The sequence below is a fragment of the Arvicanthis niloticus genome, chromosome 6 (assembly GCF_011762505.2).
Source record: "Arvicanthis niloticus isolate mArvNil1 chromosome 6, mArvNil1.pat.X, whole genome shotgun sequence".
In the NCBI taxonomy this organism is placed as follows: domain Eukaryota; kingdom Metazoa; phylum Chordata; class Mammalia; order Rodentia; family Muridae; genus Arvicanthis; species Arvicanthis niloticus.
In genome coordinates this window covers 93,714,232-93,740,428 of record NC_047663.1, presented here as the reverse complement: position 1 = coordinate 93,740,428, position 26,197 = coordinate 93,714,232, and the positions used below count along the sequence as shown (strand labels likewise).

At 46.3% G+C, this 26,197-nt stretch overlaps 2 protein-coding genes and 1 pseudogene across 11 annotated transcripts in view; 1 reads left to right on the top strand and 2 right to left on the bottom strand.

Moving 5' to 3' along the window:
* The first annotated feature begins 686 nt into the window (after window positions 1-686).
* On the top strand, window positions 687-21,851 carry Cdip1 (cell death inducing p53 target 1). 7 transcript variants are annotated; one of them, XM_076937316.1, is made up of 8 exons: window positions 992-1,160; window positions 2,050-2,116; window positions 17,208-17,257; window positions 17,995-18,064; window positions 18,577-18,684; window positions 18,932-19,087; window positions 19,681-19,954; window positions 20,059-21,851. In XM_076937316.1, the coding sequence occupies exons 5-8, from the start codon at window positions 18,600-18,602 to the stop codon at window positions 20,168-20,170; spliced, it is 627 nt and encodes a 208-aa protein (XP_076793431.1). In that variant the 5' UTR covers window positions 992-1,160; window positions 2,050-2,116; window positions 17,208-17,257; window positions 17,995-18,064; window positions 18,577-18,599; the 3' UTR covers window positions 20,171-21,851. The 7 variants fall into 7 exon arrangements, with proteins under 7 accessions (XP_034362148.1, XP_076793430.1, XP_076793432.1 ...); XM_076937315.1 differs by lacking the exons at window positions 992-1,160; window positions 2,050-2,116 and adding an exon at window positions 698-834; XM_076937317.1 differs by lacking the exon at window positions 17,208-17,257 and having other exon boundaries at window positions 991-1,160.
* LOC117712112 (U6 spliceosomal RNA) lies at window positions 13,108-13,207 on the bottom strand (annotated as a pseudogene).
* Window positions 21,852-22,510: 659 nt separating the features above from the next.
* Hmox2 (heme oxygenase 2) overlaps window positions 22,511-26,197 on the bottom strand; it is a 29,686-nt gene continuing 25,999 nt past the window's right edge. For all 4 annotated transcript variants that reach the window (XM_034506478.2, XM_034506479.2, XM_076937314.1 and 1 more), the window contains exons 2-6: window positions 26,045-26,163; window positions 24,856-24,973; window positions 23,689-24,180; window positions 22,871-22,997; window positions 22,511-22,782 (exon numbers count right to left, since the gene is read on the bottom strand). In XM_034506478.2, coding sequence (XP_034362369.1) covers window positions 22,655-22,782; window positions 22,871-22,997; window positions 23,689-24,180; window positions 24,856-24,973; window positions 26,045-26,127 — 948 coding nt within the window. In that variant the 5' untranslated portion in view covers window positions 26,128-26,163 and the 3' untranslated portion in view covers window positions 22,511-22,654. The remainder of the gene's footprint in view (window positions 22,783-22,870; window positions 22,998-23,688; window positions 24,181-24,855; window positions 24,974-26,044; window positions 26,164-26,197) is intronic.

The window sequence follows — 26,197 nt, the reverse complement described above, 5'->3', positions numbered from 1 at the left end:
AAGAAGGGTGTGTGAGATGTCTCATAGGTGTTTGTCTGCCAAGCCTGAAGACCTGAGTTTGAGAGCCAAAACCCACATGCTGGAAGACCTGACTCCTCAAAGTTGCCTTTGACCTACAGGAGTGCCCAACACACACAAAGAGACACACAGACACACGAGAGCTTTCGTTTCCACGTGTAATAAATCCAAACTTTATTGATGACCTTGGTGACCTGGGTCTAGCCTGTCTTTGTCTTTATCTTGCTGGCCAAAGTGCCCTTCTCTTCTACCCAGTTTCTTTCTTTACTTTACACTTCATCCCACCGTTCCCTTTCCTACCTTCCCTGCCCAGAGGCAACACTCTAATTCTGTTGGGACATCCTGTTGTTTTCCTTCGAGGTCCTGGGCATCTTGTGACTTATTTTTGTATCATCTGTCAGAGTGGAAGCGTGTCGAGGGCAGGGAGAGCTGGTGTGGTTCCCAGTTTCATGCTTGCCTGGGCAGCCTAGGGGAAGAGTAGTAGCTCTCCCTAAACCCGTGCTGTGCTCAGCACGGCTGGCTGGCCTGGGGAAGCGCAAGCAGCGACATGCTCCTTCTTTCCAGCCTCCCCTCCCCCCCCCACCCCCCCCGACCAAGCTGAAAGGCCTGGGGTGCTCTCATTTGCTCATTTCACACCCGCAATGGGCCTCTACTGACGTCACCCAAGCTCGTTACGTGAGGCACCAAGCCCCGCCCTAAGCCGCGAGGCCAGGAGCTTGGACCTTTCTCCAAAGCCGTCCCGTTTCCTCTTGACAGCTACGGGCTGAGGCAGCCGTTCCTGCAGCAGCGCTTGGCCGATGAGGGGCCGAACCGACGGTGAGTGACCTCTGAGACTTCCGGGCGACTTCCGGTGGGACCCCTCTCACACTCCGCGGCGGGGGCTGGGCTTCGAAACCTTCGGCCCGCGTGACCTAGCCCGCGGAGCCCCGCCCTTACCACCTCCGCCCGCGCGGTGGGTGCCGGGAGCTGTAGGCTTCCGCCTCAGGGAATGCTGCGGTTGCGCCGAGGACTACAAATTCCAGGGTCCTCTTCGTGCGGGGGCGGTGTGTGCTGCGAGCCCTCTGGTAGAGGGGCTCCTTGGAGCTCCGGGCCGGACCCCCACCGATTTCTGTCCCTCCGGCCTCAGGCTCCTGGATTCCGAGGTAAACAGGGCTGGGTTGGCGTGGTGGAGTCCATTCCCCCTGAAACGCTACACAGAATCAGGGCAGTTGATTTCGATGTGGCTGCAGCTGCGGGGCTCCGAGGGATAGCATTTTAGGGCCCCGAGCGACTGGGCCTGCAAACGGGATAGCAGCCAGAGAAGGGCCAGCCCACTCGGGTGATTATCATGCCTTTCTACATTTCTGTAAGGGAAGGCTATGTGTGCCATTTCTCCTCGGGGTATAGAGGGTAGAGGAACCGCGGTCGGTCCAAGAAGATCCCTGAGGCAAGCCTCAGAGACCCGCGGGTGACCTTGGCGGTCCTGGAGGAGCCCGTCTCGCCCTCCTTCCCCCGCCGGTTTGCAGGTCGGGACTTGGCTCTAAGTGGCGCTCCGGCCGGACGTTAGGTAGGCGAGGGGCTGGCGAAGCCCCAAGCCATCCAGGACCTTGGAGGAGGTGGGTCTCCAGGGGCCTCTCAACAGGTCAACAGGTGTCAAGGAAGATGGAGTGGGCAGGGTAGGATCTTCTTTCTGCATTAGAAAGACTTGGACTCCCTCCCCTCGTCCCCAGGATCTGATTGAGAATTTATGGGGTAAGGCCCAAAATCTGCATTTAGTAAGCTCTCCAGAAATTCTCATGCACACTTGGGAGTGAGAGTGAGGATCAGGGGCTCTGGGGAGAGGGCGTTCAGTAGTTTGTATATCAGTTTTATAGTGTACTCCAGACATGGCATTGTCTGGGCAAATAGGACTGCTCTATCTGGTCCTTAGCTTCTTGTTGGTGCTGACTAGAGTTGGGTGGGAAGAAAGAGGGGAGCATGTCTGCTCATATAAGAAAGATATTTTCAGTCATTCACTGTCTTAAAGACCTCTTCTATCCTGACATTGACTAGGAAAAATTCAGAGCATACAAAACCCGTTGAATTTCACAGTGCAGAGCCATGGACTATCACCTAGAAGGTACATTTAATATTGCCCTTTATTGTGTACCTATCCATCAGTCTTTTATTTTATGCATGCCAAAGTACACTGCAGATAACAGTATATTTCCATTCCTAGTAAAGCTTGCATATTATTATCTAGACTTAGAAATCTTGTTGCTTATTGATTTTTTTTTTTAACCTTGGCTGTTTGAAAGTCATTCTGCCTCCCAGCCCTGAAGATCCAAAGGGTTTTGGAGGGTTTCTATAGGATGTATTTTTAGAACCAAGAAAGACCTTTACATGGACTTTGAGAAGACCTGTTAGCTGACCAGAAGAAAGAGGGAATGTGTAAAGAATACTTCAGGGAACAAAATTGTTTTGAGAAAGAGAGAGAAAATGGAATGTATCCCAGAGGTCTGGTTGTCCCAGCAGATTATGCTGGCAATAATTAAAGTGAGTCGTCTGCTTGTTCAGCCCTTGGCCTTGTTCTCTTGGCTCTTTTGTATGTTCCAAGCTTGCTCAGTTTGAACCTGCTGGTGCAGTGGAAGTTTTCTGTGCTTTAAAACAGGGCTGAAGTGCACAGTTGGTAACCTCACAGTTAGAGCTCTGAGTCCACAGGCCTTTGTACTTGGCTCCAGAGCTGTGAACACCAGACTGTCACACACCCTCTTCATTTGAAAGGGAGAGAGACAGGCTCTGTGAAATTCTCTACTTTCAGAAACTCTACTCAGAGGAAAAGAATGTTAAGTTTGGGAAATGAGGCAGTAAAAGTTTTGTCATGCCGGGCAGTGGTGGCGCATGCCTTTACTCCCAGCACTTGGGAGGCAGAGGCAGGCGGATTTCTGAGTTCGAGGCCAGTCTGGTCTACAGAGTGAGTTCCAGGACAGCCAGAGCTACACAGAGAAACCCTGTCTCGAAAAATCAAAAAAAAAAAAAAAAAAAAAAAAAAAAAGTTTTGTCATTTATGTTAAGGTGTCTGCCTTGTAAGTGAAAGATGTTCTAGTGAGAGGCCAGCATGTGTGGAGTTCTCCAGAGTTTTTGGTCTTTCCTGAGGTGGGGGTGGAAGTATGGATGTGAGGTTTCTTGTCCCATGAGAGAACTTAGAAGTCGATTGTACAAAATAGAAATGAACCAATTTCTGGGAGGCAGTGTGTCTTGTAGGAGAGGCTGCAGGGTTGTATCTAATTGCAGAGGTGACAGCTCTGTGGCCTCAGACTGCCTTACAGCTCCCTGGCCTCCCAGAACTACCACCCACACAGTTTTGAGCCTGTGGCCCCTTGAGCCTACCTTATGCCTCTTTTTTTGAGTCATCAGACAACTCTGGTGATAATGGGATCCTTGGACAAGTATTTCCTAGACTTGGAGATGGCAGACTACACTGAAGGTTTCTCTTTGTAACTCTGAAGCTTTATGACAAGCCATTTCCCTTCCCAGAACCTCGTGCTACATTTATGCAAAGAACAGCACCCAGACCAGATGAAGACCTGTGTCTGCTCTAAGTGCTGAATAGATTCCAATTCCTTCATGATAGACAAAAGAAAGAACATGAAACTGTATAACACAAAGAAGTCTTAAAAAACAAGCCTGGCTGTGCACCCTTATATTCTCAGCTATTATGAAGGGTGAGATGGAAGAATTGGTTGCTTAAACCAATGGACAGGGGATGTTGGTTTCCAAAAACACTGTTATTCTTCCCTTGAAAGCAGTTGTAGTGCATTTTCTTTACAGAAAATAAGTGCCGAGAATCCCTTACAGGTCTCTGTCCATTGGGTGATCTAACTTGTCAGTTGTTCCTTCCTTCGCTTTCTTTCTTTCTTTCTTTCTTTCTTTCTTTCTTTCTTTCTTTCCTCCTTTTGTTTTGTTTGTTTGTTTGTTTTGAGATTCTCTGTGTAGCTCTAGCTGCCCTGGAACTCACTCTATTGACCAAGCTGGCCTCCACCTCAGAGATCCGCCTGCCTCTGCCTTCTGAGTGCTGGGATTGAAGACACAGCTGCCGCCACCCAGCTGCTTGTTAGTTCTTAACCACAAGGTGTCTAGTTCACCTAAACCTCTGAATGTGCCTGAGAAGCCACATAATAAATGTTAATTTAGTCTAAACTCAGATCCAATTGTGTGCTGTGCCTGGAATTTAGAAGAAATGCAGTGGCCGCAGGTAGTAAGGTGGCAAGGATGTTGGAGTGGTGTTTGAGAAGATTCTATAGTGCTTGATGAGTCGTTGTTATGATTCAGTGGCGTGAAGAGTTGGGGGAATGGGAAAGGACACAGTGTCCTTTGTGTATTTATTGTTGCTTCTTGGCTGATCCTCACTTGTCATCTGTATCTGCCTAAGACAGTGGTTCTGAATCTGTGGGTCATGACTTTCTGGGTATCAAAGAATCCTTTTACAGGAGTCATGGAAGACCATTGGAAAACACAGATATTTACATTTTGATATATAACAGTAGCAAAATTAGTTGTGAAGTAACAACGAAAATAATTTTATGGTTGGGGGAGGGGAGTGGACACCACAACATGAGGTACTACATTAAAAGGTCACAGCATTAGGAAGGTTGAGAACCACTGCTCTTGGAGGTAGCCTAGGTGTAACTCTTCTAGCAGAGGAAGCAGCAAGAGTTTCTAAATAATAACAAAGCAGGGCTTCACACCCTAAAATAGGGTTAAAGGGAAGGAGGACCACAGGAGTGGGAGCCTCCAGGCCTCACTGTGATTATTCCTCCTTGGAGCTAATTGTGATTCAAGAAGTGGCATTCTTTCTTGTTTTGAATATTGGCCATAAATAAAGGCACGGTCAAAAAGAAGACGGTGATATCTACCTCAGATGTGGCTGTGCTCTGCCTCTGGAGCTAAGGGTAATGGGCATTTGGGTTAGGACTAGCGTAGGATGCCCAGCAAGGTTAATCTCAAATCTCATGGACTCATTTATTCAGCAGGTATGTACAGACAGCTGGTTCAGAGACATGCAAGGTACAGTGGGTGGGGCTGGAGTAGACTGAAGGAGGTTTGGGACATAGGGCTGAACCTACCCTTTCTCTCAAACCTTGACCACCAGATGAGATACGGTTTGGTTTTTTGTTTGTTTTTAAAGATTTATTTATTTTATGCATATGAATACACCACCATTGCTTTCTTCAGACACACCAGAAGAAGGCACCAGACCCCATTACAGATGGTTGTGAGCCACCATGTAGTTGCTGGGAATTGAACTCAGGACCTCTGGAAGAACAGTCGGTGCTCTTAACCGCTGAGCCATCTCTTCAGCCTGAGATAAGGTTTTTTGTTTGCTTTTTGTTTTGTTTTTTTGTTAACCACAGAATTAGAAGTCTTAAATTGTCAGAGTTGGAGAAACAGCTCTGTAGTTAAGAGTTCTGGCTGCCTTTTCCGAGCACCTGTGGTAACTCCAGTTCCATGGCCTCCTACACTCTGTTCTTGCTTCCTCAGGCACTGAGTGAATGCAGTGCACAGACACACATGGAGGCAAAATCCCAAATACAGTAAGAAAAGATGGCAGCTGACAAGCTGCCCAGCAGGTAAAGGCATTGACTTTAGAATTTAATCCCCAGAATACACATAACAGAATACATATACAGAATACACATAACAGAAGGAGCCAGCTCCCTTAGCTTGTCTTCTGACTCCCACAGAAGTCATGGCACACGAGCCCACACAGATTACATACATAAGTTAATTGTAATTTTGAAAAAGAAAGATGTTTGGAACCCCTTTCACCCATCTAGTTTGATGACTGAGGTATGACAGATAGAGATAAACCTTCTAGATGGGGGAGTCCTGCTAGGAATGTCAGCCAGACTATAGTATACATAGTTTATGAGCCGTAGAGAGACTGTCCCTGAGCACCAGCTGGGCTTTTGAGCACAGTGTTTGATCCTCTGCTGGGAGGAACTAATGCCCTGGTTCTAGGACTGTCCTGCAGGTCCCTGGCTCACAGACCTCTCCTGATGGTTAGAGCCACCTGCTGGTCTTGCCTGTTGTGTAAATTCTTCTGATGCAGGTCCCAGGTGGGACTATAGTTATCTGAGTCTTGGGACTCTGGATTGAGTTATTACTCTTGGGTGCAGTGAATTGTCTGAATGAAGGAGTCAAGGGTCTCGGCTCTTGAATTAGTCACTTAGAAAAGGAAACTTGGCTAATGCTGGATTCTCTGATAGAACTGGCCCATGTTCAGACCTGAAGAACCCTGCCCTGTTCAGGGAAGAACTCATGATCACTTCTCAGGTCTCAGATTTTCTAGGGGTTCTGTGTCCCTTAAGGATCCAGCCTTAGTTTTAGCCCTTGGTGTAGTCAAATTCAGCTTCTATGTGTGCACGGTTTACCTGTTTGGCCTGGAGATTAGCCATACTAGGACCTGTTTCTCTGTGGGGTCAAACTGGCCAAAAAGGAACTGTACCCAGCACTGCCAGAGGTACCTAGTACTGTAGGTTCCTCTCTCCAGCAGCTTCCTGTTTGATAGTGGCAGCACACAGTGCAAAGGGAGACTGGGACAGCCTAACCCCCTCCCATTTCCTAACTCATCCCAACTGCTCTCCTGACTGCCTCCCTGCCCTCAGTGTGGGAGTCCCCTAGGGTCCTCTCTCCCCAGTGTGCTCTGAGGATCTTTGCATGTAACTTCTTGCCTGGACCTTCTTCCCACAGTATATGTAATTCACCTTTGCCTGTGCTGAAATGTTCATGTTGCCATGTTCAGTGAAACCTTTCCTATGGAGAATTAAGCTCTGCAGGACTTCTTCCTTAACTCTTCTTCCTCTATCACTGTACCTCTCTGTTTATAGTTCCCTCTCCACAGCTGCTAAGGGAAATGTCTCCCACCAGATTGCCTAGGAAAGTGTTTGACACATACCAGACACTTTGTTTATTGGCTGAATAAAATCAGGTACTGCCTGAATTAGAGTTGTCTTCCTGTGAGCTTATCTACTCTGGAGACACAGAGCCATGGTGTATGCATTCTTCCCTCGAAATACAGTTTTGAATGGAGAGTTGAATCCTCAGGTGTACAGTCATTAGATTAGTTCTAAAATCAGCTAGTAGAGCCAAGACTTCATGAGGTCACACTGCCCTTTAAGTTCCTTGAATAGCCTGGAAGCTTTGAGAAATATGGAGAGACTGCAGCCCAAGGGGACATTTCGTTTTGTTTCCCATTTTCTTTTCAGCCCTGCTTTCATAGGAAAACCCAGGGCTAAGCAGTGAGATTTCACCCTTTTGTTAGTGGTGATATGAAATCCAGGTAAACTTCAGTGCAGAGGATGTGATGTCACTGATGAAGCACTTTGTCAAGGGCATAAGACCCCACCCATTCAAATGTCTGGTGTTGTGTTACTGTTTTTGAGACAGGGTCTTATACAGCCCAGGACATCCTCAGACATTCCATGTAGTTGAGACTGGCCTTGAACTTCTGATCCTCCTGCCTCCACCTTCCAAATACTTACACACTTGGACCACCATCCTGGGCAGCCAGTGTACTTTGAATTGAACATCTTGGACAGTTTGACAAGAGAGCTGGAGGGCTGCAGCAGGTGTGCTGAGGCCTGGCTCTGCTCTAGTAGCTAGAATAGTGTATCACTACTGAGCCCACTCCCCAGCCTGTGGCTTCCGCTCTCTCTACGATAGTCTCCATTGGTTGACACCCAAATGAATGTTAGCTGAGACTCCAGATTCAGTTATTTCTGATGCTTTTCTAGCCAGAAAGGTGAGATATCGCTGGGCAGTGGTGGCGCACGCCTTTAATCCCAGCACTTGGGAGGCAGAAGCAGACAGATTTCTGAGTTCGAGGCCAGCCTGGTCTACAAAGTGAGTTCCAGGACAGCCAGGGCTACACAGAGAAACCGTCTCTCAGGGAAAAAAAATAAAAAAAAAAAGTGAGCTATCTGAGTCAGAGAGAAATCTGCACATGCCAATGATGACTCCAAACGTGACCACATTCCCACTTCCCAAGTCCAGAGCTATCGTGCAAGCTGATGAGTGAACATTCCAGGGTCCCATGTCTACTTCAAGTAATAGAAACTCGGTTCAACCTCTGCTGTGTTATATAATGCATATAAGACACTAGTTGCCTTCCTCTCCTGTAGCACTGTGACTCCCTGTATTTTGTTTCTTCCTGGGTGCCTTTGCTGACATCTGTGCATGGTTCCACAGGGCAGGCTATTGATAACAATTCCACTGTAACCCTGGACTAGACACATTTCTCTCAGGTTTTGGGGTCATGCCTTGTGTCTTACTGTGTAGTTCTGGCTAGCCTGGAAAAGTGGACCAAGCTGGCCTTGAGCTTACAGAATTTAATACCATTTTTAAAAGTGTATGTTAACATACAAAGTTCTGTTTTTAAATTGCTCTTGAAAAAGCAGTTGACAGCAACTTAAAGAGTTGTTGAGGTGTGACTCAGGTCTGCTGTGTGTTGTGGTATTGTCTTTTCTTTTAGTAATTGCTGTGACTTCTATAAAGTGCCCACTGTTAGCAGCGACACATCGACACATCTCTGCAGCTTATTTTCCCCCAAGCAGAACTTTCCTAGAATAAATGAGGAAGTGATTTATTACATGAGAGGTCAGTATCTTAAAGATGACATCACCTCATTTTTGTGAGAGAAAGTTTGGAGGGTGAGCACTCCATGAGTTGTGTGAAAGAAGGGAGCCCAGAGGTTGTTTAGTTCTAGGTGGATCAAAACCATCTGTAATTTCTTTCATGGGATTTGACGCCCACCTCTGGCCTCTACAGGCACCGGAACACACATGACATGAACTGACACACAAGTACATACACATAAAAAATAAAAGTCTTAAAAACAAAAAAATTTGCACCTGGTGGCTACGACTGTCGTGGCTACATGGTTTGACCACACATCAGGGTCTTGTGTGTTCTCCTTGGTCAGAATAATGTTTTTAATCTCAGCTAGGCACCTGGTTAAAATAACCCAGAGGTTGTCTATTTTGTGTCAGTTCACTGCAGGCAGATGTCAGGACTTTCCCCCCCTCAGGTTCCATTTTGGTGACTTAAGAGATGGGTCTTTAGGCTTGTGGGGTTTCTAAAATTAGCTTTCAGTCACCATGGCCTTGCCTCAGAACAGGTGCCGACAACTTGTTTCTCTCTGGTTATGCCTGCAGCTGTAGCTTTTTTTCCATCCTTTGTTCTTCATTTCCTCTCCTATGTGGACTTCCATCACATTCTATGCTAGCAGAAGAATATATAGAAACAAGCTCTTGAGCACAGAAACAGCTCAGAGAGCAGAGCAAGGGCACAGGGCCAGCCTAGGCTGTTTATGGCTCAGAACCAGCCATCACCTGCCCTGAGGCAGTAACCTCATCACTCTCTAGTGTATCATGTGTCCCTTGGGGATTTGCTTGCCTGCCCTTCTCCATCAAGTGACTCACTGGCTCTTCATGCAAGACCTAGCCAACTTGACAGTTTGCCCAAAGTCCTGGGCTATGATCCAGAAGAGAGGTGGGAGTTACTTTACAAAATGCAGAAAGATGCAGCAAAAGATGCCTGTGACATCTGAGAGGGAGAGTTCTTAGAAGCCCCTGTTTCAGCATAACTCACTCATAGTCTGAGGCACCTTTCTAGTTTGAAAAACAAAAATATTTAACAGTTTTGAGCATTTTGAAGAAGGAGCTGGTGCTCATCATAGACGAAGGAGAATCTACACATAAATAAAAGGCTTCTGCATTTGCATTTATGTACAAACCTGCCAAGACCTCACTATCCAGAGAACACCACTGTTCCTAGGATTCAGATCCTAGTCCATACCATTTTCCATATTTGTTAGAAGTAGATAGGTGGCATTTCAGCTCACTGACTTTGTAGCTACATTGGAGTTAGCCATCCTTTTGCCTGAACATCAAGACAATACGTATAGATACTTTTGCTTGTGGTAATTGCCACCCTCAAAGTGGAATATACCTAGAAGCACAACATTTTTTCCTGTAGAAAAGTAGAATTAACCTGCTCCCTTGTGACCCCTCCTTTGAGGTCATGGGAAGTGAAAAGAGTTTGCTAAGGGCACTCAAAAATCATTAGGATATCAGTGCGGTTACTGTTCTCATCTTGACCTATAAGTCATACCTGCTTTTCAGTTTGGAACCGCTAGTCTTACCTCGATTTGGCTTCTGCTTCTCTTTTCACTTCCTCCTCCTCCTCATGTTGTACTTGTACCCTCATTGATAAAGCCAGGAATGGTCAGGGCCAGCAGTAGCATTGCCCCTCTTGGCTTGCCTCTGCCGAGACTTGGTGGAGGATGGAGCACAGTCAGACTTGCATAGTCTAGCTGATGCTGATTGGGCAGCTCTCTCGGGTTGGAGGTGTCTTCCCAGCAGTTGTAGATAGGTTCAGCCTTCACCCACATGAACTCTTCCTCCTCCTCTCTCTCTCTTTGAGATCTATGTAGACCAGGCTGGTCTTGAACTTAGAGAGTTCTACCTGTCTTTGCCTCCTGAGTGCTGGGATTATGTACCACCATGCCTGGCTTTCTCTTTGTTTCTTGCCTTGCATATTATCTCTGGGCAGCTGTAGGAGTCCTAGCCTGGTTACACACTAATAAGTGCCTGACTTAGCTGCAGATTTGTGCAGAGCTTGATGGAGAGGAAGATGGTGTGAGCCTGAGACATTGGTGTTCCTGCATTTGTTGTATCTGCATTCACTTTCAGCCTTTCCTTTCTGTCCCCATGATGGGCGTCTATGTCAGCATGGTATATGCTCTGTCAGTATTCCCTGTACAACAGCAGCAGCCTCTGCAGCCAGGTTCACACTGGAGTGAGTGCTAGGAGTGTGTGGCCTCATTCCAGGGCCTCTAGTTGTCTCATTTTTTTTGTACATAGTGCTGAAGATTGAACCCAGGGCCCTGCTCATATTAGGCAAGTGTTCTGCACTGAACTACATCCCCTGACCCACCCCCTTTTGGTTGTTGGGGTTTATTTTTGTTTTTGTTTTGTGCCCTGCTTGTTTTTCTTTTTGGTGCCTTAATTTTTTTTGAGAGAGGATCTCAATGTAGAGAGGCCCATGATGGCTTCTGTTGATAAAAGTCTTTTCCTTGGGGAGACATAAGTAAATAATGTCTACCCACTCATGTGGTCTCAACAAAAACCAAGGTATGAGTCTACCAAGTTTTATTCTGGGTAACTACTGAATTTATTAGGCTTATTTACAGATCTTAGTGTATAGTAACCTTAAAGCAGCCATACTGGAAAGTTTGCATTCAGCATAGATGATTCTTCCATAGTTGTATACTGTTGGGAGATATGGCTGGGGTCTGTTTTTAAACAACAAAAAGTATTTACTCCTAACAGGCAATATTTTGTGACCTGGAGAAAGTCATTTAATTGGAAAGTTAATAGAAGTGTTTTGATAGTTCATTTCCTGGAAAGACATAATGCCTTTAGGCCCAAGTAACACTAGTTTTTAATGCTAATTCTTTTCTAATAATTGGGAGTTGTTTACCAGTAGTTGACTAAAACAGGTTTATTTCTATCACTGGGACAGTTAGAGGTGGTTGGAGTCTTCATGGCCATCCTGCTGCTCAGACTAGGGTCTGAATGTCTCTGAATGAGGTCAGGGGACCACAGGCACCATGATCAGGGATCAGATAACTCCAGGATAAAGAGGCATTGGTTCCTGTTGAGTAGTAAAGTAACAGGCTCTTTCCCCCCCCCCCTTTTTTTTTTGAGAGAGAGACAGAGACAGAGAGAGACAGAGAGAGACAGAGACAGAGAGAGACAGAGACAGAGACAGAGAGACAGACAGGGTTTCTCTGTGCAGAACCCCGGCTATTTAGGAACTTGCTTTGTAGTCCAGGCTGATCTGGAGCTCAGAGACCCGCCTGCCTCTACCTACTGAGTAAAGAGTGCACTGCCATCTCGGGCTCCTGTGACAGGTTCTTTTTATTCAGTGTTCTGGTGGGTCAACCCCTGTCGTCAGCAGAGAACATTTTGTACACCCTCTGGTAACCTTTCTTCCATTCTGAGAGGAAGGCAAATGAGTTAATCAAGGCTCTGATGTCTAGCCAGATAATGGCGGAGCTAGATTTAGTAAGGTTGATAGAGTCCTTGTCCGAGCTGCTTGTTTAATTTCAAAAGCTTGCACAGCAGCAGGTGCCTCCCTAGGGTGCAGTTCAGGTAGAACAACAACAAGCTCTGATTTCCTCAGGGAATCCTAATTCTCTAGATCTCTTCAGCAGTGAAGAACTGACTCTGCATTCAGTCTCATGGGGTCTCTCCTGCAGTGGTATCTTCTGCAGCCTGGAAGGAGAGTTTCCTGAGGTCTCAGGAAGGTGGTCAGACTATCTTATTACTACAACAAAACAGGATTATACCTTGACTTTGCATTGTACTGGTATTTGCACGGATGACTCAGAATCAGGTTGAAAGCAAGCTCCAGAGCCTGAGTTGGATCAAGGTGGGGCACCAACCTGCACCTGTCTTTACCACTACACAAAGCAGCACACACATAAAGAAAGGTAGCAAAAATTAACCTTATTCTTTTTTTTTCTTTTTATGTTTAAAGGTAGATTTAATTTTTTGTTTGTTGTTTGTTTGCTTTTGGTTTTTCAAGACAAGAGTTTCTCTATGTAGCTCTGGCTATCCTCGAACATTCTATTTAGACCAGGCTGGCCTCAAACTCAAGAGAACCACCTTCTTTGCCTCCCCAGTGCTAGGATCAAAGGTTTTCACCACTACCACCTAGCTAAAGATACATCTTTATTAGTCAGAAGTTAATGGCTGGCCAGTGAGATGGCTCTGGGTAAAGATGGGTAACATGCAGACCTGGTTACCCAAGCTCTACCCCAGAGCTCGCATAAAGGTGGACTGAGACAGCTGACTCTGCAGAGAGCTGTTCTTGGACTCCACACACATGCCATGACACATGTACACAAACAATAAAGTTTAAAAAATTAATAGCAACAAGAGCTCACTAAAATGAGCATGGTAAAAACCTTTTCCATTAGCTTTACACAAAGCCTTGTCACAAGAAAACAGTTATTAAAGTAAACACAACTAATAAACAGTTTTACAGTAATAACAACAACAAAAAAACTACTGAAGTCTCTTGAGTTTACCAGTCATCCTGTGCAGGGGGTGCTATCTCTGTATCATTTGAATTTTAGTATATGTGCTGCCAAAGCAAGCACAACTTTATTAATTCTTAGTGTATGTATGTACATAGCTTTTGAACATTGTATGTGATAAAGTGTGAGGCACGCAAGAAAACCTCAAGATTGATAGCTACATCAAGACTGATGGCTGTCTGGGAGTAAATCATATACACAGTTGTAGTTATTCAAATTATGGTTCGAACTAGCTGCTTTCCTCCTCGTGCCCAGAAACACAGCTGTGGAAGAGCAAGAAGGATAGCTCAGCAGTTAACAGCACTCAATCCTAAGGACTAGCATTCAGATCCCAACACCCACCTCAAGTGGCTCACAAATGCTTATAACTACAGCCCAAGAAACTGACACTTTCTTCTGGGCTCCAAAGCCACCCATAAACACACATTAGTGAACAGATGAACAGACATAAGCACACTTTTCTTTTTTAAATGCAGTTTCCGCGGGTATTAATGGCAAAGAGCAAGTAAAGCATTTGAGGCCCTAAGTTCCCTCTTCTGTGCTCCCCACCTCCCCCAAAGAATTACCAGCACAAACAAACTGGTGATTTAGGCATACATGTATTGTATTGAATATAAGCAAAGTCATTCCATACTATAGGGAAACAACTTTTGTCTCTTTCTCTGTTGCTAGTAACTTCTTTGCATTTATTTTCTGTGAGGGTGTGTGTATACCACAGCACTTGCATGGAGGTAAATAGACAACTTTGTGAGTTGGTTCTTCACTTTTTATGGGTTCCAAGGTTCAAACTCAGGTTCCTAAACTTGCATAGCACACACTTTCACTTATTGAGCCATCTTCATGGCCCACTTGTTTGGATTTAAAAAAAAATTATATGTGTGTAAGTGTTGGGCAGAGTTTATCACATACATGCCTGGTGCCTATGGATGTCAGAAGAGGGCATCAGATGCCCTACAGCTGGATGGTAGTGAGCTCCTATGTGAATGCCAAGCACTGAACAAGTGCTCTTAACTGCTGAGCCATCTCTTTAACCCTTGGTTTGGATTTTTTTGAGGCCTTGTCTTACTCTGAAGCTCAGTTTACTTCAAGTTTACAGCAGTCTTCCTGCCACAACCTCCCACGTGCTGAACCAGCATTCCTAAATAAACTTGTAATTGATTTGTTGCCACTGTTAAGTTTCGTTCTATTGGAATTTTGGAAACTTAATCTGCCACTGTGGGCTCAGTATTTATTTATTATTTACTTATGGCGGGGGATGAATCTAGGACCTTGCATGTGTGAGGAAATTGCTTTCCCCAAGCTACATCCTTAGCCTTGAACTAATTTTTTTGTTTTATTTTTGTCTTTTATAGACAGGGTGGGTTTCTTTGTGTAGCCCAGGCTGTCCTGGAACTAGCTCTGTAGATTGGATGGCCTTGAACTCACAGAAATCTGCCTCTGCCTACTGAGTGCTAGGATTAAAGGCTTGTATCACTACTGCATAGCTAAACTAATTTTTAAAAATTCTTTATTAAGTACTTAAGAGATATTTTCTAATATCGTATTGAGAGAGAGTCTATTTGGAGTCCTTGATAATCTGGTGTAAAGACGTCCACAGAACAAAAGTTTGGAGAACCATTGGTCTTGTAGACCTGGAAAAAGTCATGTCAGAAAGTCCCTCTGAGCCTTGTCCTCTCTGTCACCTTTTACCTCATCCCCTCAGTTCTTGTCTTCAGTCCTGTGAGAACTTATTGCACAGAGCTGAGCAGGCTGATTGCCCCAGTAGGTCTCAAGATTCAAAATTCTCCTTTCCTTTCCTGGACTTGGCCTGCTCAGTGAAACTCTGTGAAACAGAAAGACTGTGGGAGTATGTTGGTTACCCTCTGTTGTAGTTTCAACCAGAGAATTAAGTTTGCCTTCAGACCCTACAGCTGTGCTGGCCAGGAGATACATACTCTGCTGTCTCCCCACTCCAAGGGGCCCTGTATCAGCAGACAGGCTGCCAGGCTCTGCCTTAGCTTTAGATCAATTGCACTGCATAATAAATAGTTGAGAGCCAAGCAGAATGCCAGAGGCAATTCTCAAGGCCCTTTGAGGCCTTGTACTTGGAACTTCTCTGAGAAGCAAGAGACCCAGAGGAAGGCAACTGAACCTGGCACACCAAAAGTCCAGGCCCCATTTCTTTCTCACTTTCCATCCCAAGTGTCTTTTTTTTTTTTTTTTTAAATCACAACAGCAGTTTATCATAGTGTTAAAATACCATAACCAAAAGCAACTTGGAGAGGAAGGGGTTTGTTTTAGTTTACAGCTTACAGGTTACAGTCTATCACCACCAAGGGAAGCCAGGACAGGACTTCAAGGGGAAACCTTAAAAAACAAACAAAACCAACGAGCACTACTTACAAGACTGCTGCCAGACTCACAGGGTTCTTACTGCCCGAGGTGGGCTGGCAGCTCCTGCATCAGTTAGCAACCAAGAAAACATACTGAAGTCAGTCTTACAGAGGCAGGTTTTCAGTTGAGGTTCGTGTTTCCCAGGTGTGCCAGGTTGACAAGATAAGGTATCATACCAGGCAATACTGCCTCCAGGGTCCTATTTTGGAATCATGTTCTTTTCAAAGCACAGCCATGTGCTACATATTGTTTTGGTGAAGGATGAATTGCATATACAACAGAATCTCATAAGATTTAAGTGTTTTCATAGCCGTCTTAATTACTATACTCTGTGATGTTTGTAGTACAGTGAATTGCCTAACAATTTGTTTGTAAGAATGATTTCCCACTGTTAACGTTCAGTGCTTTTAATATGTTACTAGAGCTTTATAGCTGTCACCATGATGTAAGTGCAGAACACCTCTCAGCAGGACCTCCTCCCCATGGACGTACTAGAGATTGGGTTATGTCTGGGCCTGGGGAAAGAGGTTTCTCGTATAGAAAGGTAAGGACTCTGACATGATAAGGCCCTGGACTTGAGGCCAGGTTTGTCTGACTCTGTTTACTGGATACAAGGCTGATCCTGAGGGAGTGGGATGGTGCTTTGTTGACCACATGTTACAAGATTGTGGGGTTATTTTTGTTTGTTTGGTTTGGTTTTTTGCCTCCTTGGAGCTGAGTAATCTTCCACACGGCCTGGGCTGGGGGCTGGGGGAATAAAGCAGCTTCACTTGATTCCATGGCTCTGTAGTGTTCCCTAAGTTTTGGTAGGCATCTCAGGATGTCAGTTCCATCCTTGTTCCTGTGAAAACCCTCATCTGGAGTTCTTCAGAGAAGCAAGAGTCTGGTGGGTGGGTGTGGCTAAGCAAAGGTAGAGTATGCAACTCCTGGTAGAGCTTCATACAGAGTGAGGGGAAGCCAGGCAGGGTTGTGCTGCTGGGACATCCAGCAGGTCTTCATTCTGATTGTTACTTGGAACAAGCAGCACCCAAAGCAGCTGAATGAAATGCTCTTGGCATTTCAGACTCAGACATTGTCTGTAGGTCGGGGCTGTAAAATGTGAGGGTGGCTTTGTAGAGTAACAGTCCTATAATCTGAAGTAGTGGACCTGCTCCTGGAAGCCTCAGATGTGGGCCTGCCTAAGGAAAGATGGGCTGAAGCTGCAGGTGGGTGCAGGCAGAGCAGTAACTTCTTGCAGAAGGGCATGGAGGGTGTTAGGCTATATTGATCAAGAATGGAGTTTCTCAAACTTGTATTAAAATGTCATAGTTAGGATTTTATTGCTATGAAGAGATACCATGACCATATCTCTTATAAAGGAAAACATTTAATTAGGGCTGGCTTACAGTTTTAGGGGTTTAGTCTGTTATCAGGAGGAAAAGCATAGTAGCATGCAGGCAGACAGGATGCTAGAAGAGGACCTGAGAGTTCTACATCTTGATCCGAAAGCAGCAGGGAACTGGACTGTACCACTGGAAATGGCTTGAGAATATATGGGAGCTCAAATCCTGCCTCCACAGTGACACACTTCCTCCAACAAGGCCACACCTCCTAGAATTGCTACTCTCTATGGACATTCAAACACTAGTCTATGAGGGCCATTCCTATTCACATCACCACAAAATTTTGTCTTTTTTTTTTTTTCCCCCAGAGCTGAGGACTAAAGCCTTGCGCTTGCTAGTCAAGCAATCTACCACTGAGGTAAATCTCCAATGCCAGACATCACCACAAAATTGACTCCAAAGCTTGGATCTGATCCCTGTGCCCCTGCCCCTGATTTGTTAAACTTAGGAAGCAAGTTGTCCTGGTGTATGCCTATATCCTAGCACATGGTAGGCTAGGCAGAAGGATGAAGAGTTGAAGGCCAGATTGGACTACACAGTGGGACTATTTCAAAGAGGGAAAAAAAATGAAGTGGCTTGGTGCTTCTGTGTTTGGACTTACTGTAAGGGCTTTGCTAGAAATGTCATTTTTACTCAACATACCATAGTACTGGAGTTGTTCTATTTGTTACTGCTTTTCAGTTAACAAAAGGCAGTCTCAACTTCAAAATGCTGCTAATGACTAGTCTTTTATGTTAAATAGAGTGAAGTCAAGACCTGAGTGTGTCTGCTTCTCCACTAATGCCTTATAGCAGGTACTCCAGACACTCGATGAAAGGAATAAAACAAATTGTTTCCTTTGACTGACTTTCCCTTTCATACCTCCCAAGCAAAACAGGAGACAAGTCAGTGCCAGACACCAACCACGACTGACTCCCTTTGCTTCCTTTCAAACATGGGGATTGGATCTGTAGGATGGGGAATGGTGGGCACACAGAGGATTCAACAGTGTGCCACTAGGAGAGTGGAGTGGTTAAGCTATGAGTGCGCATGGGGAAATAGCCTACCTGGAAGCCTGTGGCTAAAGGTGTTGCTTTCTCTCTTTGCCTGAAATAGCCTCCTAGATCTGTATCAGCTGAATTACTCTCACCTGCTCCCATTCTCTGTGCACCACCAGAAATCTGAGGTAAGAAATCACCCCTTTCCAAACCATGTTGCAGCCTATGGAGGAAGTCTGCCCCTTCATGACTCAGTTAAGAGTTGGGAGACTATAGGTATCAAGCTTCCTTGGGTAGTGTCTGGGGTTAGGTTCCCAGACAGGATTTCTGGGCCTTGTCATCAGAGTTCTGTCCTTACCCTCTAGCTTCCAAGGAAATGTGGGTTAGCATGGAGGAGTATAAAGGATGGTAGCTCTGGTGGGTTGTTCCTGGCAGAGATAGAGTATCTCAAGTGTCAGAAGGAGCTCAGTGGTCGCTGATGCTCCCAAGGGTACTGCTGGATCTAGCCACCAACCCCGATCCTTCTTACACTTTTGAGGAAAGGAAATGGTGGAAGAGCTCAGGTACCTGAGTTTGAGTCAGGGAACCCTTGAGAGGAGCCAGAGAAATACTTATATGCTCGAGTTGATGGGCATCTGAGGTTGGTCGCAACCTAGTGGCCTTGCATGGAAGCTAGGAGCTAAGTTTGTTTCTCCTCCAGATCCAGAAGTATCAGTAGCAGAGATGTCTAATGAACCACCCCCTCCGTATCCAGGAGGTCCTACAGCCCCACTACTGGAGCAAAAAAGTGGAGCCCCACCTACCCCAGGTAAGGGTGTTAAATTGTCAATGGTAGAGGTCTGGTAAGGTCCATAAATGGGACTGCTGGGCCAGTACCTTGTCATTGGCTCTTGTCTTAAGGGTCTTTTCCTGACCTCTGCCTTCTGGGGTCCCTGTCACAGATCTCCATTCCAAGTGTAGTTGAGGCTTTTCAAATCCTGCTTCAGGGTCACCCTGTGTCCCACTTGTGTGTGGAGATCAGCTGAGCCATCTTCTTTCTGCCCATCTCCATCCAGGCCGAACCTCTCCAGCTGTGATGCAGCCGCCACCAGGCATGCCACTGCCCTCTGCTGACATTGCCCCCCCACCCTATGAGCCACCTGGCCATCCAGTGCCTCAGCCTGGCTTTGTGCCCCCCCACATGAATGCAGATGGCACCTACATGCCTGCAGGTGGGTTGACCTATGAAAATTCACTACGGAAAGTCGTCAGTCATTCCATATAAGATGAAAATGGTAGCGAGGGGGAACTTGGCATCCACCGAGGAAGGTTACAGTGGTTCATGCTAAGGACTGTAGTAAGATGGGAGCTTTTTCTATTAAAGTGTAAGCCTCCAATGGAGGCCTAGACCTTTGTTCACCAGTAGCTCACTGGTGCTACACTCAGGCCCAAAGTGAGTGGTTCCTGCAATATCTGTGGTTAGGTTGGGTTGTCTTTGAAGCTCTGTATGCATAAGAGGAATGATACTTTGCCTCTTAAGTCCTCATCCTTGCAGGCATAAAAGAGTAATCTTGGCAGGCCAGAGACAAGGAGTTAAGTGAAGGTGAGCCATGCTCCTAGCCCTCTGCCACATCTGTCTTAACTTCAGTCTGTATGGTAGGGATCAAATGGGTCATTATAAATGGTCACCTTGATCCAAGTCCTGCTGACACGCTGGCCCTCTTGGGAAAGACGCCAAGAAGCTGTGGGTTATAGTTTTTGAGTGTTGGGATCATATGTTCTGTGTTCTCCCAGCCAGGGCAGTGACCTCTCTGTGTTGTTCCAGGTTTCTACCCTCCTCCAGGCCCTCACCCACCTATGGGCTATTATCCACCAGGGCCCTACCCACCAGGGTCCTACCCTGGCCCTGGGGGCCACACGGCCACAGTATTGGTTCCATCAGGGGCAGCCACCACGGTGACAGTACTGCAGGGAGAGATCTTTGAAGGCGCACCAGTGCAGACAGTGTGTCCTCACTGCCAGCAGGCCATCACCACCAAGATCTCCTACGAGATAGGCCTGATGAACTTTGTGCTGGGTTTCTTCTGCTGCTTCATGGGGTAGGTGTGGGGCACTGGTAAGTGGTGGTGCTGCTGGGGGCTCTATATGCTGCCTGCCTATATGAGCCTTCTCAGGCCTCAGCCTATCTCTATTTTCAATTCAGGTGTGACCTGGGCTGCTGCTTGATCCCCTGCCTCATCAATGACTTCAAGGATGTGACGCACACATGTCCCAGCTGCAAAGCCTACATCTGCACATACAAGCGCTTGTGCTAACGGAGCCAGACTTGGACTTCCCTACCTATCAGTCTGGCCCTGTGTGCTTTGCTCCCCATGCTCAGTGGTCACTACCCCCCCAACTCCCACTTAGGGTTGGAAGGTTTGCCACTGTACCCTGGAAATCCTGTCCTCACCTTGCCCTTCCCTGAGCATCTGACTCCTCCAGCAAAAATTCTGTTGGATTTAAGGCCAAGGGCCAGTGGGTGGCATGGGGGTGGCACTGATCTTGTGTGTTGCTTGGACATTTGCGATTCAGAAGATAAGCTAGAGAGGCTCTCTTAACTGGGGGTCCTCATTTCTCCTTTTCTGTATAAGGTCCAGGTTGGTCCTTACTCTTCCTGGGACCAAAAGCACCCAGAGGCATCAACAGGTCCCCAGACTAGGGCCTACAGTGAGGGCTGTGCCTAGAACCCACAGTTGTTCCTGACCTGCTGGAATGAAGTCAGGGTGTCATCTAAAGTTAAGTGGACCTAAGCAGAACAGGGTCTTAAGGCCTGGGTGTAAGTGGGGTTTGTTGTCTGGGATACCAAGATAGGGAAAGAAGCAATGACTGATAACCCTGGACCTCAGAACTCTCAGGTATGGAAACACCCAAGAGAGCTGCCTGGTATGAGGCAAAGAGGATGCTGGGCTATTTAAAGCTCTGGGGCAAGAAAAACGTGCCCCTGTTCTCACCCAGCTTCTTTGAGTCAGTCAGTGTGCAGATCTCCTTTCTGGCCACACCTCTGTGAACCCCTATATTCTCTGAGGCCAGAATGAATACCCATGAGCCTGTCCTGTTTACTTCTGTGTCTGTGCTGTGTGTGGGTACAACTTCTGCCTGGTGGTTTGTTGATATGGCAGATCAGAAGCACCTCTTTGTAGGTTTATTGGTCTCTGGAGTAAGTGCTAGCCTTTTTGCCATAGTTGACTTGCTTCCATATTGGAGTTCCTCTGTAGAAACAGCTGTGGCACTGGGCTGGGGACCAGGAAGAAGTTACAAGTGGTGGGAGTGTCCTAGGGACATGAGTCACGCCTAGGGTGTAAGCCCAAACCTGTCCCTGTCTTGAATGGTCTGTGAATATGCCCGTGTGGATGCTGTATCCTGCTGCTGTCCCTCTCCTGGTCTCACACACTGCATGGCCTCCTATCACTGTGAACTGTGGCCAGTTTGTAGTTTCATTAAATTGGCCCTTTCACTCCCCTGCCCTGGGCCTCTGCTATCTTGCCTGGCTTCCTTCTTTTCTGAGATACAGGGTGGGACACTATAGTAGTCTTAGTGGCAGGCAGGAGCCTGGGCCTGGGAAACAACACGTTTAAGAACCCAATTACACCAAACCAGAATTATATATAGACCTGCCCTGGGGGAACCCAGCTGTTCTGGGCCAGGGCATTGGTTTCTACTGTTTGCATAATTAGATGTCCAGGCTGTAGAACCTGAGAACTGGAGTCCTGTCCTAGCTTACTGACCTCTTAACCGATAGCTTTTGCTCTTTTGTCCTTAAACAAGACAGAACTACTGGACTAAGACTTTATAGTCTGAAGATGACACACTAAGCACTCAGTTCTTAGTAAAATCAATCTTCTGAACTGTGAAGGTGGTGGGCTCAGATCTTTTTGAGTTTCCCTGCTGTTCTACCATTTTTTTCACACAAAGACTTTTATAGGAATATCCTACTAATAAAAATATTTAACTTCACATTTCTATTTTAGACCATGACTTGTTTAAGTGTAAGCATGTGCTTTTGAAATATGAAACCTCTAAGAATTTGAGTTTGAAAAAAATCACAGGTCCAAGCAGATATTAAGGATCTTTTATAGTATTTAGCATGAATACATGGAAATAGTGCTAGGAAATTGGCAAGGCATGTCATCAAAGAGGATGTCCATTTGTATGCAACATACCACTGTTTCTGGGAGACTCTGTCCTATCCCACAAAGGAGGGAAATGTGTGGAGTTTGTTTTTAGAGTGCTGTGGCAGGTACACAAGTCAGTGGAGACAGACCAGGCTAATGGACTCCTGGTTATACAGAATAAGCTCTGTAGGCTTTGGAAGCAGGAATGCATAGTTTCTACTCCACTGTCAAAAGGCCTAGAAAACTGAGCCATCCTGAGATGGCATGACCCTTTCCTACAAAGCCTGGGTGTATGGGCAGCTCACGACCAGCATGGCAATGACTATTCAAAGTACTGCTAAAAATACAATGCACCCAGGCCTCCTAAATGGTAAAAGTCTTGGAGCACTGCCAGATCAGAAATCTAAGACTGACCTGCAGTAGAGCATTAACTGTTGATAGAGTGACAGCCTTTGTCTGATGTGCACCTGGCTGGCAGAGAAGATGCTATTAGGCAGAGGCTCTAGTGTCTGGCTTTTATTGGTTGCTTGTTTTCTCAAACCCAGCATTAAAAAAGTCACCTGAGGTGGTAGTTTTAGGCAGAGGTGGAGATGGGGATGGAAGAGGTCACTTGGGGTAGGATGCAAACAACATATGACAGGTCCTTCACATGTAGTACCAGGCCAAGAGTCCAGCTACCAAGGCCACACTGGCAGCTAGAAAGAGCTGCAGGCTAGGCTTCCTCAGCACAGCCAGGGCTGTCCGGAAGGGGCAGTTGCTGCCTCCCAGGGTACCTGCATACAGCACAACATAAGACACGGCGTCAGTGGAAGGCAATGACACACCTGCTCCAGAAATGTTAGTTCAGGACCCACAACCTACCTTTGTCTGGCTGAGCAGCATAAAAGGGACATTTACGTACATCTCCCTTCCCATCATGTATTGGGAGCCCATCCTCCAGGGTTTCTCTTGCTAGTGTGGAGCCGGCCTGGTCCAGTTCACTGAATATCTGAGAAGCAGAAATCATCAGAGGCCATCCATCCCTAAACTAGGGAGACTCAGAATTTACACCCTACAGATGACCCATGGAGAAGCTAGAGCCCAGATGTATCAGGACTGCCAACAAGCTGAACATCAAGCCGGAAAAGTGAACACTCTCCTGCACATTCTTGGTGGGAGCTCAGGTGACTGCTACTAACAACTCTGCTTGAGTGCCCACAACTATTTTCTCCCAACACAGAGTGAGGTACTAGGGACAGAAATGGCTTAAGATCAGCCCTACCTGAGACTTATGAGACCTATTTACTTCCCAATGAATCTGGCTCCATATTAAGCAGTATTTTTTATATCAATATTTGCTACAAAATGAGGAAACTATCCATTCCTCAATCCTAACGTCCTGTGATGAGATAGAGGGAAATAGGTCTATTTCAGACATTTCAAATGCTGGGGCTTTGCCTTTCCAGCACTAGTCACAGGCCTCAAGCCAGGCCTCCTGGAGCTGTACAATGGCTCCATGCTCCCTGATGGCTAACTGGTTCCCTCACCTTTGTCTAGGGCATGTAGGAGCTCATTTGTCATGCTACCAGTAGCCTCTCAAGAACTCCGGCTTTGACTCTACTGCTAAAAGAATCAAACTCATGCATCCATGGTTATAATCGCATGGATCAGGCCCCATGGTCAGTGCCCAGTAGTAATACCTGCATGTTATACTCAAAGGCTTTGTTGGCCTCCTCCACAATCCTCTCTTTGGTCTTCAAATTCAGGTCCAAGGCATTCATTCTGGCACGGTAGAACTGCTTGAACTGCTGGGCATTGTCCACATGCTCAAACAGGTAGAACTGGGTCCCTTCCCCGGTGCTGGGGAGTTTTAGTGCCCGCTGGGCCACCTTCTTCAGCACCTGGCCTCCAGAAAGGTCCCCCATGTAACGAGTATAAGCATGGGCCACCAGCAGCTCTGGCTCATTCTGCCCTACATAGTGAATCCGATCCACATACTTCTGGGCAGCCTCAGAGCACTTGACCTGCTCCTCCCAGTTTTCACCAAAGAAATATTCCATGTCCTTGATCAGTGCTTCCTTCCGGTGTAGCTCCGTGGGGAAATATAAGGGGGCAAAGGCTGGGTGGTCCTTGTTGCGATCCATTTCCTCCTCAAGGGCTGAGTATGTGAAGTAAAGTGCCGTGGTGGCCAGCTGTGAGTGACGGAAGATTGTGAGAGAGAGCTATAAGCCAAGCCAGCAGATCTAGAGCCCACCATGCTTTTCTGTTTTGTTTTTTAAGATTCTTTTATATAATGGAGTGCTTTATCTGCATGCCAGAAGAGGGCATCAGATCCCATTACAGATAGTTGTGAGCTACCATGTGGTTGCTGGGAATTGAACTGAGGACCTCTGGAAGAGCAGACAGTGCTCTCTCTTAATGGCTGAGCCATCTCTCCAGCCCCCCCCCCCCCCCACTGTTTTAAGGGTGGCTCAAGAGAAAAGCCACTTGTCCAGTTCTCAAAGACCCAACTGTGACCCTTTTTAAACACATTTAACTACTTAATAACACCTAAGAAGCTTCTAGTGAATATCTGCAAATATATTTTTGTTACTCCATGGCTTAACACCAGGAAAACAAATATATGGCTGGGCATGGTGGCACATACCTTTCATCCCCAGTACTCAGGAAGGTAAGGATGGAAGATCCAGGGTTAGGGCCCATATGGACTATGTAGCCTGACTGTCTCCAAGAAAAAGTAGAAAAGACTCAGTAGCTTCTTCCTTAGAGTGGTTGCTGGGCAACTTCCTCAGCTGACTAAAGCTACCCCACCTCCCACCCCTCATTAAAGATTAGAACCCAACCCCATCTGACTGAAGGGCACAAACCTTAAACAACTCCTTCTTAATGTTTCCTTTCAAGAAGTCTTTGACAAACTGGGTATTTTCTGCCCGGTCATGTGCTTCCTTGGTCCCTTCCTTCAGGAGCTCAGAAAGGTCTGCCATTCTGTGGGGGATGAATTTTATGTGAGACAGTAGCCCTTTCTAGTTCTCCAGAAAGGACTAAAGGGCAAAAGACAGTTTAGACCCAAGATAGAGACTGGAAGCAGGAGCTGCTCAGACACTTTTTCAGTCCAGCATAGGGCAGGATGTGACAATTTGGCACAAAACTCAGTGGGCGAGAAGTTTACTATGGTCTCCTCAAAAGTGCCTGGATTGGTTAGTAAGCACCCAGATCAATGATGCTTTGCTTCTGTAGCCACCTAGTGGCTGAAGAGCCAAACTTAATCTATTCCAAAAAGAGCTGGATGGGCCTAAGTGTGGGAAGATGAGATAGTTGAGAGACAGACACCAAGATCTTGGTTGGTTTCTTTTTTCTTTTGTCTTTGAGACAGGGTTTCTGTGTAGCTCTGGCTGTCCTGGAACTCGTTCTGTAGACCAGGATGGCCTCAAACTCAAGAGATCCACCTGTGTCTGCCTCCCAGTTTTGTATTTAACAGAATTACACAGGATAAAGTTACATCAATAAATGGATAAGGAAGAAAAGTATCATCATAAGGACAATAGAACCCAGGAAGGGCTCCTGTGTATCCACACACTTCATCTGTTAGAATAAGAAAAATTTGGTTCTCCTGTGGCCTAGTCTCTGCAGTATTTTATTTTTTTAGATTATCACCCCCACATCCTAAGAACTGGTTTATTAGCAAATACAGTAAGATAGAAGAAATAATTGGGCAATGGTTGCGCATGCCTTTAATCCTGGCACGTGGGAGGCAGAGGCAGGTGGATTTCTGAGTTCAAGGCCAGTCTGGTCTACAGAGTGAGTTCCAGGACAGCCAGGGCTACACAGAGAAACCAAAAAACCCAACCAACCAAACAAACAAACTTAGCCAGTGACAGGACTCTAATGAGAAGTTAAGGAACAATGTGCAGCAGGGTCCAGTAACTAAACATCTATAGAGCTCAGTGCTGATGACCATTCCCTAGTACCACCAACAGACGGAATCAGGCACACTGAGAGGTGGCAGGACAGGTGCTGAGGCCTCCTGATAAGCAGCAACCAGTTGCTCTCACTCACTTGGTATGGTTTTCTTTTTCTGGTGCCATAGAGTTCTTCTCTGACTCATCTACCCCCTCCGAGGTCTCCACCTCTGAAGACATTGTGGCTGAGTAGTTTGTGCTGCCCTCACTCTGGTCCTGTAGAAACACAAGAAATTGATGACTGAGTAAC

What these genes read in the sequence shown, in the direction of transcription:
- Cdip1 (XM_034506257.2), top strand. Translation starts at nt 18,600, where the DNA reads ATGTCTAATGAACCACCCCCTCCGTATCCAGGAGGTCCTACAGCCCCA. An exon ending in TGGAGCCCCACCTACCCCAG is followed by an intron (nt 18,685 to 18,931) that starts GTAAGGGTGTTA and finishes ATCTCCATCCAG; the next exon opens with GCCGAACCTCTCCAGCTGTG. An exon ending in TTCTTCTGCTGCTTCATGGG is followed by an intron (nt 19,955 to 20,058) that starts GTAGGTGTGGGG and finishes TTTTCAATTCAG; the next exon opens with GTGTGACCTGGGCTGCTGCT.